The 16,254-nt window shown below is 45.0% G+C and overlaps 1 protein-coding gene across 1 annotated transcript in view; it reads left to right on the top strand.

The window, feature by feature from the left end:
* The window catches only part of Lhfpl6 (LHFPL tetraspan subfamily member 6), a 203,014-nt gene extending 200,832 nt beyond the window's left edge, over positions 1-2,182 (top strand). The window contains exon 4 of the mRNA XM_052180532.1: positions 973-2,182. Coding sequence (XP_052036492.1) covers positions 973-1,091 — 119 coding nt within the window. The 3' untranslated portion in view covers positions 1,092-2,182. The remainder of the gene's footprint in view (positions 1-972) is intronic.
* Positions 2,183-16,254: the final 14,072 nt, after the last annotated feature.

Here is a 16,254-nt window from a genome sequence, read left to right as displayed (position 1 = left end):
CAAAACAAGATGGCTACCCATGGTGACTCATGCCTCTAAGCCCAGCGCCATGGAGACTGGGGTAGAAAGGCTGTGGGGTAGAAAGACAGTCTGGACCGTATACTCAGTCTGTTTCACAAACAAGGGATGCTCTCGCTGAAGTTCACAAGCATGGAGACCCACTCCACCAAACTGGGTAGGCTATTTAGGATTAAAGGCTTTTTGTTCTTATGCTGGTTTGAATCCTGCCTCCATTTCTGAATAATTACATGAGCTTGAAGGCCCTTTAAGGGTAACCAGTTTTCAGGCTCCTTGTCAGCTACACCACACGTCCCAGTACTGTGTGACAAGAATCAACCCAACCGGCATATAGTAAAGAAATCTAATCTTGGAGAGTTTCAAGTGCACCATTACTACTCTGGGCAAGGAGAGCACGTTTGGGCCCTGGCCTCAGTGTTCTCATTTAAATAGACATTGAACTGAAAAGTGGGTTTCCACCCCAGGACAATCTGGGGAGTCTTGATTCCCAGTTTAGGTCACAGAGTGCAGGTCATTTAACACATTGCACATGTGTCACAGTGCCCACTTCAGTGTGGTCCTTCAAATGGGCCTCTTCCTCAGGAAGACTCCTCCTATAACTTAAATGTCACCCTGTTATACCTTAATATGCACACAAGCCTGGGTTAAGGTGTCCAACTGAGAACAGATACCATCACTGACCCTGTCCTTGCAGTTGCTATTCCTTTTTTGCTGCAGTCTTGGGTGGAAGGGGATAACCAGTCTTTAGCCCTAGCTGGCACGAGGCACCGAGCTAGGGGCCTGTGGAGACGCACACACCATCCCTCCATCCTTCTTTGTCACGGTAGCATTTTCTACAAGTGAGGACACTGTGCTGTTAGCGGGTATTTCAGAGTGCACACACTGGAAGATAAGCATCCCTCCTCAGAGCCCTCCTCACCCTTGTCTGCGTTTCTCTCCTTGCTCTGTCCTTAGGCAAGTGCGAAATCGGCTGGGCCTACTACTGCACCGGGGCGGGCGCTGCCGCTGCCATGCTGTTGTGTACATGGCTGGCCTGCTTCTCGGGCAAGAAGCAAAAGCACTACCCCTACTGAGGCCACGAGGAGCAGGCTGAGGAGAGGACAGACCGCCGGAGACCGAAGGGCCCGAAGCATCCAGTGACTTCCACGAAGGTGGAATAGTGGTTGTGAACCCAGAACAGTGTTAATGTAATGAAATTCGGTTGAACCTGGAACACTCTATAGGAAGGGAGGGTGGTGGGGACATTGTCAAAAGCATGGAGGATATGGGACGGTGGAGGAAAATGGACCAAAGGCTAAAAACATTGCAGGGCATTGGTGTTTCTATTCCACAGAGTATTGTTAATGTATATCACATACGCAGCAAATATATATATGCAAATGAGGATCTCATTTTTGTTCTCCTTCAAAAAAGATGAGGACTAGGGGAGTCAAAAGGGCTAGTAGAAACAGTATTGTCTTAGGAAGCAGGACGAGTACCCTGCAGACATTCCCTGTAGATGAGGACTGAGCCTGATAGCACATGAGCACGTGCACACATATGCATAGGTCATAGTCACATGTCTCTCTCTCTCACACATACACACACACACACATACACACACACACGCCATATGCACAGGTCTTATGCACATGCCGTTGGCATACATCACACGCACATGCCATCACACCACTGCACAAGGGGTCAGCGGTGTACCATTGTTCCTGTTTCCTTTTTTAAAAAAATATACATCAGGGCAGCATCATCACTAAGCACACATTAAGCCTAGTCCATGGACCAGTATGCCACTCTATCAGTATTTTTGATATCCTACATAAACTCTTCATGCCTACAGCGTATATCATTAATGTTTATGCAGATCTTTAGAGGAAGGCCTTCATATTTCAATGTTATTCAAAGACACACAGTAGTGATCTGACTAGCGTCTGCTGTAATAACCTTACGAAGAACAGGACAGCTTTTGTCTACTATAGGTGAGAATTCAGTTGCAGATCTGAGAGTGAAGAGAGCTCTTTCTCCAGTTATTGGATCTTGTTTTCTTTTGTCCACTATTCTACTGTGCTATATACCATGTTTATTTCAATACTCATTTTGTAAAGGGAAAAAAAAGTACTATTTTGTTTGTATTTGAAAAGCTCTGTGAATAAATTCTCTTTGATCAATAGCTCACTGAGTGGCCGAGTTTTAATTCATTTACCAGGTTTGCCTACTCTCTTAAGTAAAAGCCTGTCCACTATGGTGGGTGACTCTGTTAATCTGATTTTTTTTCCTCAATAGGTCTCACATTAGTTCCTTCACTAATTATCCCACCAAGCCTTATAAGCAGAGTGCCTGAAAGGTGTCTACTTTTAGCTAGATTCTTTGCTACCTTAGCTCATTTGTAGTGTAGTCATGACAGATTCTCAGAAGAATTTCAGGTCTGTTATATATAAATTTTGGAATACAGGCAGGGTTCCAACATGACCTCAGACTTCGAGATGGACCATCACAAGCAGAATGCCTCATGCTGCCTTCCCTCTGTCCAAGGGACGTTGGGCGTCTTCTGAACTCCAGTGCTGGGCCTGTCCACCCTACTCTAACCCAAGGCTCTTGGCCACTTGAGCAGCACTTGTCTCCTACTCCGACTCCCAACAGTAAGCTTTGATTCAAGGGAAAATTTTCCAGCTATCAGTGTATCCCTAATAGAACCAGCTCTTTTAGGAGCAAAAGTTGCATACCAGATAATGGTTGCCTTCTGAATTAAGCATAAGTTATTGCGGCAGATCCTTAATAAGCTACCGTCACCACGGGGATGCTGGTCCATCATGGGGATGCTGGTCTGCCACGGGGATGCTGGTCCGCCACAGGGATGCTGGTCCGCCACGGGGATGCTGGTCCGCCACGGGGATGCTGGTCCGCCACGGGGATGCTGGTCCGCCACGGGGATGCTGGTCCGCCACGGGGATGCTGGTCCGCCACGGGGATGCTGGTCCGCCACGGGGATGCTGGTCCGCCACGGGGATGCTGGTCTGACACAGCGATGCTGGTCCACCGCGGGGATGCTGGTCCACCACGGGGATGCTGGTCCGCCATGGAGTTGCTGGTCCACCACGGGGATGCTGGTCCACCATGGGATTGCTGGTTCGCCATGTGGATGCTGATCTGCCACAGGGATGCTGGTCCACCACGAGGATTCTGGTCCACCATGGGGATGCTGGTCTACCATGTGGCTAGCCTCCATGCTGGCATGGTTTCCTCTGTCTCTCCTCCATTCTCCTCCTCCAGGAAGCTGCCAAGATTTACAGCGTGCAGCCCCAAGGTTTTTCTCTTAAACTCTAATAAAATGGTCCTCTCTAAATAACCGTTAGCTTGGCTTGATTTTCAGAAAAAAAAATCCATTCAGTTTTTAAACTACATATACATCATGATTAGAAATTGAAATTCATACTATATATGCACGGAACTATTTTCTGCAGCACACACACATTTATCAACTTAACCTGAATTAGTGTTATACATTTCAAAGTCCACACTGCCTCCTGGCCTTTCCCCACCCCCTAGCTATATATCCTCCTTATAAACTGTATGACCTCTCCATACCCACACCTCTAGCCTGGCCATGTCCAGTCTGTCTCTTTTTCTCTCTGCTCTTCTAGATGCCTCTGAATATTTCCTCCTCTATTCACAATAAATGCCGTCCTCCCAATAAAGCAGTCATTTTGGCTTTTTTTCCCCTGCATTTACCTTTTATACACTAGTCGATGGCCCAGCAGATAAAGTGGTTGTCACACAAACGTGTGGAAATTTAAGTTTGATCCCTAGAAGCAGTGAGACAGAATCAACTCGTGAAAGTTGCCCTCAGGCCTCTACACACATGTACACATGCCCTCACTCACATGCACAATAACAGTAATAAAATAAACCTGACAAAAAAGAATTTAACAAGCTGTTAGCTCAGTAGTACTTTGCTCACCTGACATGCATACACTTGCACTCCAAAATTTAGCACACACCACCTGAAAGTTCAATCCCCAGTTTTGCTCACTTTCTCCTACACAAACGATTGTGTGTGTGTGTGTGTGTGTGTGTACTTATTCTCATCTTCATACACCAACATATAAAATGAGAGTGAATCAAAACTAGGGCAAGCTACATGTTCAACAAAACCTTATATGTAGAATATTTAAAACTATTTTAAATTAGCAAAAAGTTGAGTAAGTTGTTTCTAAACATTTGAAAGATATTCAACAAAATCAGATGACAAGAAAATGGACTCAGAGTACCACAATGAAATCACATAACACGTCCTAGGTGAGAGTAAAACTACTGGCAATTCTGCATATTGAGGGGCCTGTGAATTCACAGCTAAAAGACAACAGGTACATTTCTATAATGCTAAGCATAGGAACACACACCGTCCTGGGTATTTGTACTCTCAAAAAACAAACAAACAAAAGCCCATGGCCACAAAATGACTATATAAGAATGTAGAATAACCTGTTTGAGTCTCACAGATATTAAGATGGAACCCAGGACAGCAGACACACAAGTCGTATGATGACAGAAACTGCAATAGTAGCTGGGGAGGGAGAGACGCTCAGTCAATAATCCGCTGCCCTCAGCCATTCAAGCAACCTCAATTAAACCCACTGGGTCACACATTCAAAATGAACAGGAAGGCGAGAGGGGGCTAGCTGGGAAGGAGGAGGGGTCAACAGGAATAATAGTGGGTAAGGGAGGTGAATACTACCCACACGGGGGTGTGTGATCCTCTCAAAAATGAGACAAACAAAACAATAAAATCATAAAATATTCTGGAAACAATAAGGAATGCTGGCCGTGGTAAGTTGAGTACAGTGATAACTGTAACGTCAGCTCTCGGAACGTAGTTTCAGGAGAACAAGAATCCAAAGCTCACCTCAGCTATATAGCAAGTTCAAGACCAACCTGAGCTATATAAGCTTTTGTCTAAAAGATACGCACAAACAGGAGCCAGTGAGATGGTTTAGTGGTTAAGAGCACTTAGTACTCACGCAGAGGACTGGAGTTCTGGTACATATTGCCTACAACTGAAGCACCATGTGATCCGACACCCTCGTCTGGACTGTGCAGGCAATGCCATGTATGTATGCACATGTGCATGTACACACACGCACACACACACACACACACACACACACACAAATAAAAACAAAATAAGCAGACACAAAAAGATGACAATTGTTATTACCCTCTATGGGAGTGAGGACAGGCTATCCAGTCCTAAGGACACAGGAACCACCCTAGGATGGCAGACACACCCCATGTATATTGTTTAGAGGTGCAAATGCCTGTTAAAGTCCATGAATTTGTTCTCATGGAATTTGCACACCATTGGTTATCGTGTGTTAGTTGAACCCTAATGAGAGAGAGAGGTGGGGGCTGCTTAGAGTTTCAAGAATTAAGAACTATTAAGAATTAATGCCTGCCATGATGGTGCATTAGGTGTGGCAGGAGAGGGGGAGGAAGGAGGATTGGAAGAACTCTGTGATCCGTGCTACGGGAAATAAAATGTAAACCTGATCCTGGAGCAGCAGAAGAGTTTGAAGTAGAGGGTGAAGCGGACTGAACAGCCTGTGTGTCCTCAGTAGATTGCTGGGGCTCAGGGAGAGGGGGAGAAGCAAGAGAGGAGGGAGCAGGAACTCAAGCACTTGATGTGGTGCCTGCGAGGAGCAGGTACAGGGGCCCGGGAACAGGTGAGGACCAAGGCCTGAAGCTGGGGAGACATGCTTGATTCCTGTGCCTGGAGAAAATGAGAAATGAACGCAGAAGGAACTTTAAGGAACAGCATCACTCGCAAAGGCAGCAGGCATCTTTGCTGAAGGACCAGTCAGGACTGCAGAAGAAGGTCTGATCATACACACCAGGGCCAGGGGAGAAGATCTTAAGAGGTGGAAACACTCAAGAAGTCATTAGAGAGAGAGAGTGTAGGGGGAACTAGGTTGTAGTTGGTTTATCACATCAGAAGAGTTTTAGGAAAGGGGTGGGACAGTGATGAGATTACTGTCCATTAAAGAATAACAACAGAATTAGCACAGAAATCGATATGGAGGGAGAGGAGAGAGAGAGCACTAAGAGACAGCTGAAAAAGAATCTTTCAAGAGCATTGTTCTTGCAGAGGACCCAGGTTTGGTTCCCAGCATCTACATAGTACCTCACAACCACCTCTACCTCCATCCACCTCACAACCACCTCTACCTCCATCCACCTCACAACCACCTCTACCTCCATCCACGTCACAACCACCTCTACCTCCATCCACCTCACAACCACCTCTACTTCCATCCACGTCACAACACCTCTACTTCCATCCACCTCACAACCACCTCTACCTCCTTCCACCTCACAACCACCTCTACCTCCATCCACCTCACAACCACCTCTACCTCCATCCACCTCACAACAACCTCTACCTCCATCCACCTCACAACCACCTCTACCTCCATCCATGTCACAACACCTCTACCTCCTTCAACCTCACAACCACCTCTACCTCCTTCCACCTCACAACCACCTCTACCTCCATCCACCTCACAACCACCTCTACCTCCACCCACCTCACAACCACCTCTACCTCCATCCACCTCACAACCACCTCTACCTCCATCCACCTCACAACCACCTCTACCTCCTTCCACCTCACAACCACCTCTACCTCCTTCCACCTCACAACCACCTCTACCTCCTTCCACCTCACAACCACCTCTACCTCCATCCACCTCACAACTACCTCTACCTCCATCCACCCCACAACCACCTCTACCTCCATCCACCTCACAACCACCTCTACCTCCTTCCACCTCACAACCACCTCTACCTCCATCCACCTCACAACCACCTCTACTCCTTCTACCTCACAACCACCTCTACCTCCATCCACCTCACAAGCACCTCTACCTCCTTCCACCTCACAACCACCTCTACCTCCTTCCACCTCACAACCACCTCTACCTCCTTCCACCTCACAACCACCTCTATCTACCTCCATCCAGCTCCAAGAGATCCAAAGCCTTATTCTGGCCTCCATGGGCCACTTCATGCTCATGGCATACACATACACACACACACACACACACACACACACACACACACACACACACACACAAACACACACACACACACATACAAAGTAAAATACTAATTCACAAAATAAAACAAGATCTTAAAAGGGAATATATTAGGCAAGAATGTCAATAATAAAAATGATGAATAATAACAGTATTTATAATATAATACATCTTTATCTTGTAGTATGTGTAGAAATAAGTTTTGCAGGGAAGGACTTTTGTAACAGATTGTTGTCCTGTATTTATCTGGATTTAGAATTTGCTTGAGGCCAGTTATTAAGCCATTAGTGTCCAAGCTGCTCTACTAACAAACACAGGATTGAGACCAATGCCAAAATAAGGAGAGTAGTGGGGTGTGTCAGGGCTGGGAATCGGTCATGAGCTCACTGATACCAGGGAGGGCTTCGGAGGCAGAACTGTTGAATTTCAGTCTTCACTGCCTTGCTTACCAGCTCTGCAAGGTTGGATGTGTTTCTTAATCGTAGTTCCTTCATCTATAGATTCTGAATCCCTTCCTTCCATCCCTCCCTTTCTTTTTCCTTCCTTTCCTCTCCCTCCCTCCCTCCTTCTTTCTTTCCCCTCCCTCTCTCCTTCCTTTCTTCTTTCCTTCTTTCCTTCTTTCCTTCCTTCATTTATTTCCTTTCTCCTTCTTTCCTTTCCCCTTTCCCTCCCTCTCTCCTTCCTTCCTTCCTATCCTGTCCTGTTTTCCCCCTAGTACTGAAGAATTGAATCTAAGGCCTTGTATATACTAGGCGTGCACTCTACCACCAACCTTTACATTTAAAATAAAAATTCTAAACCCTATCTCAAACAACAACAACAATAATAATAATAAATAAGTAAATAAAAATTCTAAAACAGAGTCTCACAAAGTTGTCTAGGATGGCCTCGAACTGGCAATTCTGCCTCAACCTCTTTCTTACCTGGAATTACAAGCCTGAGCCACCAATCCAGGCTCTAACCTTATTTTCCTAATAAAGTTTGAAAAAACAGAAATAGAAAACAACCCACAGAGAACTGTTTGTGATAGTTAGCACACGGTAAGCACATGCACATGTTAATTTTTACTGTTGTCATTATTTTATTGATTCTTTAACCTATTTTAACTAATAGTAGCAAAGGCATGGCTCCAAGCATCAGGTCAAGGAGTAGTAAATAACCTCTCTGTGGGTTGTTAGCCAGAAAGTTCCTAGAGGCCCCCAAAACAGCACAGGCTAGGATTACTGCTTGTGATTGCCCACCAGAAGCATGCAGTAGGACTCTTGCTGAAGAAACCACACCCTTGCTTGTAGGACATAAGAAATGAAGCTGGAAATGACCTGGAAGGTTCCTTCCTCCTGTGGTAGAGTGCTCAGCACACACAATGACAAAAGATGCTGGTGCCGAGGAGAGGAAAGGCAGAGCCAATCTATGCCTCTGTAAACTTTGAGAACTACAATAATGACACACTAGGCAAGATGGAGCCTTGTATGCAATCGTGGTACAACTGTTGCAGGGGTAACCAACTGCTCTCTAATTGGATTTGTGCTCTACTCCATGGGAGGAAATTCATAACGGATACTATAATAAACCTGATCCAAACCTCATTGTTCACATTGGCACGTCATGCCTAGCCTGTCACCGTTGCGGTACCCATAGTTCATAGACGCGTAAGACTATTAATGTCTTTCCTCCCTTAGTAACCTACACAGTGCCTTTCAGCACTGTGTACATTGATCAGCAGGGAGGAAGCTTCCTGGTCAGTTCCAGCTTTATTTCTTTATGCCCTGCAACCAAGTGTGTGTGTGGTATAGAGCAATAGAGTCTTACTGTATCGTTCTGGTGGAACCACAATTATAGACCTGTGGGTGGGGATGGAGCTTTCTACTGTGGTTTTGCTAATTAGACATGGTGCCCAACTGGTTTTTTTTAAAAAAAAAATATTAGATATATTCTTTATTTACATTTCAAATGTCCCTTTTCCTGGTTCCTTCCCCCCCCCCCAAAACCCCCTAACCATTCCTCCTCCCCCTGGTCACCAATCCACCCACTCCTGCTTCCCCGTCCTGGCATTCCTCTATACTGGGGCATCGAGTCTTCTCAGAGCCAAAGGCCTCTCCTCCCTTTGATGTCCAACAAGGCCATCCTCTGCTACATGTGCACCTGGAGCCATGGGTCCCTCCATGTGTACTCTTTGGTTGGTAGTTTAGTCTCTGGGAGCTCTGGGGGTACTGGGTGATTGATATTAAATAATTATGTTTATATCCACAGATAAAAGCTGCTTGTAGCCTTCATTACTGACGTTTCTCTTTGCAGTAAACAGGAGTGAGTGCAGTGCTCGAGGTTCTGAGAATGAATGATAACTGAATGCTCAGCAGGAACCAGGACCACACAATGCCCACTAAGACACAGGAGCAGTATAGAAGAGAGGGCGGAAGGAACATAAGGGACAGATGACAGGGAGTCAGGCTACACAACACTGTCCCTGGGCGTCCCATGGCCATCGGAATCATGAAGTCACAGCCACTGCCTTCACTGGGCTTGCACAAGACTGGACCACAGTTAGTCACAAATGGGGGAGGCACTCATGACCCCCTCTCTCTTCAGAACTATTGGGTGATCATGGCTGTAGGGGAAGGGAGTCACTGACTTCAGTTGTGTGCCCATTGGTGAGCATACCCGCCTCCAGTGGTTCTATATCCATGACTCTAGGGACTACTTTGGTTAAACTCCATGGCCAAAAATAAAACAAACATGAATATGGAGAGGAGACTTATAGGGAGGAGACAAGGGTTGACAAAGGTGGGAGGGAAATAAAAGAAGGCAGAGGAGCTGGAGTCATGGAATGCATTATATACATGTGTGAAACTGTCAAAATAAATTGTACTAATAAAAGCAAATATATTCTTATTATTCTAAAGTGACACAATAGGATCACGTGATAATTATGTGTATCCCTCAACATCAATGAACAACAAACACAAATTGAGTTCAAAGCCAACCTGCAATTTTATGTAAATTCTTGGGGGAGATGTTTTCAGCAGCCGCCTCCACCTCTTCTGTTCCACGCAGCACCCTGAATAAGCAAAATGAACAGCCTCAGACCCGTCCCTGCCCCTCACTGTAACTGAGCTAACTACTCTGTCCTCTCCTTTACTTTGAATAGCAAGCAGCATTACTCTTACCTCATGCACAGTGGCCCTTTGACTCCATCACTCAGGGTTTCCCCTGAAGCACACACACCTCAGAGACTTGCCACCTCTGTTTGCACACCAAAGTCTCCAACGAAGGGAGCTTACCTCAAAAGGAACTTTGCTGTCAGACTTTCAAAGCATGTGAAATCTACATAAATACTAAAATAACATCAAATCCACCATTGAATTGCGTGCTCCAGCACTGAGTACTTAAATCTCAGTGTTTCTACATCATTGGTTACCTAGGCAACCTCACAGCATTCATGGTTTTGATGACATCATTTGCCAAAGCCTCCCACAGCACAAATGTAGCATCTAGACTTTACAAACACACACATCTTTGCCCAAACCCAGTCTTTTGCCTAAACCAGTGTCTCGAGTTTCTTGTCTGTCAGTTATACTTCTGTGGAAGAAGTTAGTAATGCCAGAAAGCTGTTGTCCTTGGCACTGCCCTTGTTCTCATATATGTATACTATGTTAATCCAGTTACTTAGGACTGATTTGAACCTGGACCGATCTCAACTTCAGGTTCTTATTGGATCCTTTGCCTGTCCCTAGGATGTTTAGATAAGGTAAAAGTGACAAGCATCCCACTCATAAATGCACCACTGCCTGGGATGTTACACCTAGAGGAAGTCTTCAGCATGACTCTGCTATGTGCATGGTCATTTATTTGCAAGTAAGCACAACATCTGTCAGTCCCTTTTCTGTAAGCTTGAGCCTTTGGAAAGCACTCAGACTGAAAGCAATGCTATAAAGCTTTTGGCCCAAAGGCTAGGTAGCCTAGAAACCTAGGATAGAACCAAATGGGAGTAGAAATTTTAAAAAAAGACAGTGAAATGATGCCTAACAATATTCTTCTATAATCATAGATTGGGGTCTAGTTTAATTGTCATCAGAGAGGGAGGCTTCCTTCACCCAGCAACTGAGAGAAACAGATGAAGAGACCCACAGCCAAACATTAGGCAGCACTCAAGGAATCCTGAGGAGGAGGGGGAGGAGGGATTGTAGGAACAAGAGGGGTCAAGGATGCCACAAGAGACCCACAGAGTCAACTAACCCAGGCTCATGAGGGCTCACAGAGACTGAACTGTCAGCCAGGGAGCCTGCGTGGGGTTGACCTAGACCCTCTGCACATATGTTACAGCTGTTTAACAGTTAGAAGCTTGTTCTTCTTGTGGGACTAACTATGGGAGCAGGGGTTGTCTCTGTTGCCTGCTTTTGGAACCCTTCCTCATGCTCGGTTGCCTTGTCCAGCCTAGGCAATAGCCAGGGAGGTGTCTAGTCTCACTGCAACCTCATGTTCTGTAGGACACTTGGTTGATATCCATGGGAGGCCTGATCTTTTCTGAAGAGAAACAGAGGAGGAGCAAAGGGAGAGGAGGTGATAGAGGAGAGGGCCTGGAGGGGGGCTGGGAGGAGAGGAGGGAGGGGAAACTGTGGTTGGGATGATAAAAAGCAGTAGCATTCAGCTCATCCGGACTCACCTCCTCTGTGAAGTAGAATGCAAACCAGATGACTCTAGCTCTGAATATCACTCCTGGAGGTGAGAGGCTTCTGGCTCAGCAGATTCTCAGAACTCGGTCCACGCAGTCCCAGAGGTGTCTGCATAATGGACTGGCGTCAATTCATTAATTTTGAAGGTCACTTATGTTACCAATAAAACACTCTAGCTGACATTATTTTTTTTAATGTCAGTCAACAAACTAGGGAAGATTTATTGTTGATACTCAAAGTCATCTTCTGGAGCAGTTTCATGTGATGAGCGTATATTGAGCATGAAGTTATCATCTCTAAAGTAAAGATTACAAAGATTGACCTGTATCTGCATGTAGCTGTATATGCAACCCCCACATGTATCTATAGCTACATGTATTTACACATCACATCTTATATTCTTTTAAGCTATATCTCTTCTCTCCCTGGTCCAGACTCACCTTCCTGCCTGCTCACTTCCCCCGATCCTCTGCTGGCGAAGCATGACTGTCGTCAGTGTTATCATCAGCCGTGACTTAGCCATCTCTTCTGACTGCTCTGTACATGTCTGTTTTCTGCACACATCTCCGTTTTCTGCCATCCTCTTTTTATGCCTCCTTTAGTTGCTGTGACCTTTTGTCCTTTGCCCATGCTCACCCTCCTCCTTCCCACCACGGAACATCTTTCTCTACTCTCTGGGTCTTTCTGGACTCCAGGAGTGATTGAGGTCACAGCTTAAAGACCCTTGAAGAAATATATCACATCTCAGTCTTTGAACTAAGACTCAGTGTTTAAGAAAACATGCCTGACTCCTCACCTCAGATGATTTAGCTTACAGATAGATCCTCTCGTGAACAGAGTCACAGGACTAAATTGCCAAATGCCTACTTCCATACATGAGTCTTGTCATTACAAGGACAAGGCTCTGTCTTGTCTCTTCTGTTTTGTGCTATCTGTGTCTCAGTATCTGCTACATGCCTGAGTGAATTATTGACTGTGTTGTATCTGAAGAACTCCAGTCACAAGCATGCATTTTGTTTCCTATTGCAAGACAGCTTGCAAGTTGTATCAGCTGGGACAGACATTCAAATGTTATCCTTTAGCAAATGACATGACACCTTGGCTAGTCACATTAAACACACAGAGAAGGTATATAATATACTTCATACCTTTTGAAACTTAAGTTCTAACCACCACCACCACCACCACCCCTTAGCTTATGGCTCCTAGTAGCCTCAGTAAAGTAAAAAAAAAAAAAAAAAAAAAAAAATCAGGACAAGAATGAAGCCAGAAAACTGCATACCATGTCTAGAAAGGGTTTCTTCTGCCCCCTTTTTCGGAAGTCAGGGGTCAAGGTGGCATGGGAAGAGCTTTGCAAAAGCAACAAGAGGAGATTGCCCACAGACCCAAGTTGCAAATAATGCTTTAAATTGATTCCATGTGGGAAATGCTACAAAGTGCTAAGTGTTTTTGCCCAGTTTCTTGCAGCAAACCAAGGCTAGAAACAGAATTGCTTATACTGCAAGGGTTGCATGACTCTTATAATTTCACTTCGCAGTGTATCGGAGGCAATGGGAGAGATAATTTAACTAGTGATGAACTGTCATTTGCAAGGGAGCAAACAGAAGGTGGGTAATTAAGGTTGGGGACCTCACGAAGGGGTTGAGAGCACTGGACCCTGATGTAGAGAAGCCTTGTTTAGTTCCCAGAACCCCGTGGAGGTTCACAACCATCTGTAACTCCAACTCCAAGTGATTCAGTGCTTCCTTCTGTCCTCCTAGGACACTGAATGTCTATGACATACAGTCAGGCACACACAGAAACACATAAAACAAAAACAAACTACATCTTTAAAAATAAATAGATAGTTATTTCTTTTCTTTCTTTAAGGAATGTACAGAATCCCCCTTTCAGCTGTATTCATTAACACATTTATGATTTCTATCCACACAGTGTGTGTGCATCTGTGCACATGTGTGTGCACGTGTGTGTGTTTGTGTTTGTGTGTGTCCATGCGTGGGCACATTCCACACATGTATGGAGATCAGAGAACAACTTTTGAGAGGAGACTGCTTTTGCTTTTCAGGGTAAGTAATTCAAGGGACATGTTCTTTTAAGGCATTTAACGTGTAAATATCCCTACAATTTTCTGCCTGAAAACTTCTCTGGGAAGTCTTAGATTTACAAGATAGCTTTCCTTATAAATATATTTTCAAATAAAAAGAATGAAGCATTCCTCAATGTTGGGGTTGGTCTTGTGCACTGTGTATTCTGAAGCTGAGTTTCGTGCCCCTGTCCGGACTGCTACCTGATGCTAAGGGTGTTGTATTAACCAATGTTCTGTAAAGAATGTCCCCCAATAGTCCCTGGTTAATTAGTAAAAAGCTAGGGCCTGTGAGTAGGCAGGAGAGAAAGGCCCAGAGACTGAGCACCAGAGACTGAGAAGGGAGTCTCAGGTAGGCATCACAGGGAGAAGAGAGAAGGAGGAGGAAGTCTCCATGAGGTAGGATAGACCATGAGCATGTGGACAAAGAAAGCTCACACTGAGGACACACATGAAACAGTGAAACTCAATTGGCAAGTAATGGGGCATTCACCTGGTTAGTGATAGTCTAGCTGGGCTAGAATAGCTCAGAACCTGCTCAGCACAGAGCCAGCAGCTTTACCAGGTTTCTGTGTCTTTGATTCAGGAGCTAATTGAGAAAGAGTGGGGCAGAAACTCCCCATAAATAGCATCAACAACTCAGCTGGAAATTCTGGGAAATTATACTATTTTGTGGGTGTTGCTCACAACGTTTGTATGGAGCTATGATATGGAAATGTAAAAGGTTAGTTTTCCTTTTGAAGGTCATGTAGGCTGAGAAGAGCATTCATTAGGAGCAGAAATGAGCACACACAAACTCACATGCACAAGCACATGTACATGCACACATGCACACACACACACATCAGATATCCACCTTACCAGTTATCCCCTGGAGGCTTTTGGGGAGCAGTTCAGACCTCTTGACTCAGGTTTTCTCCTGAATCCCATATTCTTAGGAAAATTAAGGATTCTCAGAGGAACAGAACTTTTGAGAGCAAATTGGGTGAAGCTGCTCAGAGTCCTTGGGAATTCAAATGAATTCTGCTTCCATACAATACAATTGCAAAGAAAAGGGAAATTGAAAATTTCCAAAATTTTACCTGCAAACTAAAGAATTAAATGTCCTTTACAGTGAGACTGGCAGGTAAGTGATGAACACAAAATAATACAAGTCAGAATGTGTCAGTAGTTAATACAAGTCAGAATGTTTCAGTAGTTAAGCATTTTCCCCCAGCCTTGCAATACAGCTATGGCAAGAAGGAATGACAAGAGATGTGTTCATCCCAAGTAGCTGATTCTTGCAAAGATGATGATAAAATATGGACCAGACATAAGCCAAGCCTCTCAGAGTTGAACACGATGGAGATGACTGAGCATATACCCAGGGGGAGGGGGGGATGACCAGCACTGTAGGGCTGAGGGCCAAAGCCAGTGACTGGAATTCCTGACACAATCCAGTCTCCATTTGGATTTCCTCGGGGAATGCAAAGCCAGGAGATCTAGAACAAAATGATTTTACTGGATGGTTTGGGTCACAAAGGCAAAAAATAATATAAAACCAAGTGTCTTATCTGCTTCCTGCATGCCCAGCAGGGGCTGCAAATACAAATATGTCTGGTCTGGTTTTTCCCTTGGGCTCTGGGATGTGGCAGCAGGTTAGGGCTGGCTCTGCACGCCATTTCTACAGACTATTCCTCTTTGACCCTACTGGACCACCCAGTGAACTCTACAAGATAGCTTTGACCTCTTCTGGTTCTGTCATTTGGCTTGTCTGGCTTCTTTTAAAGTGAAATCACTCTTCTGCTCTTGTTCTAGTCGAAACTCTATTTTAGCTTGGCGTTTAAAGCCACCGAGTGAGTACTAACTGCATCTGTCAGTGAAAAACAGGCTTAGGGTAGAGTCCCATTGCTGCCTGGACAAGGGCTGCTACCTGGGAACTTGTCCTCATCCGTTAGGAAGTGACAGCTCTTACCCAAAGGACTCCCTCAAACACAATATGTGGCACATACTGAATGTTCATTGAATGATAGTATTCTTATTCAATGATTTAACATCCTAAGGTTCTAGTGTTCTGTTGTGAAAAGGTTTCTAAAAGACTCCCCCTTTCTTGGAAAGGGGGGGAAGGATCAGTACAGAGAACTGAATTCAGAGCCTCGGGAATAGACCTGTGCTATTATGCTGAGCTATGACCCAACCCTAATGACTTAGTTATCCCTGCTGTTGTGCTCCTGGTGTGCTCCGCTTCCATGGAGACCATTTTAGGAAGTGTTCTGGACCTGTGCTGTCACAGGTACTGAAAGTCTAGACATCTCATACTGTTGTTACTTAATGAAGGACTGTATCTCTTTCTGTATCATCTTTCTTTTAAATTATATCTCCCATGTATATACACCCTAGATTTAAACCTAACTGTCCA

This window comes from Apodemus sylvaticus, chromosome 4, assembly GCF_947179515.1.
Source record: "Apodemus sylvaticus chromosome 4, mApoSyl1.1, whole genome shotgun sequence".
NCBI lineage: Eukaryota > Metazoa > Chordata > Mammalia > Rodentia > Muridae > Apodemus > Apodemus sylvaticus.
This window is presented reverse-complemented; position numbering and strand designations above follow the sequence as displayed.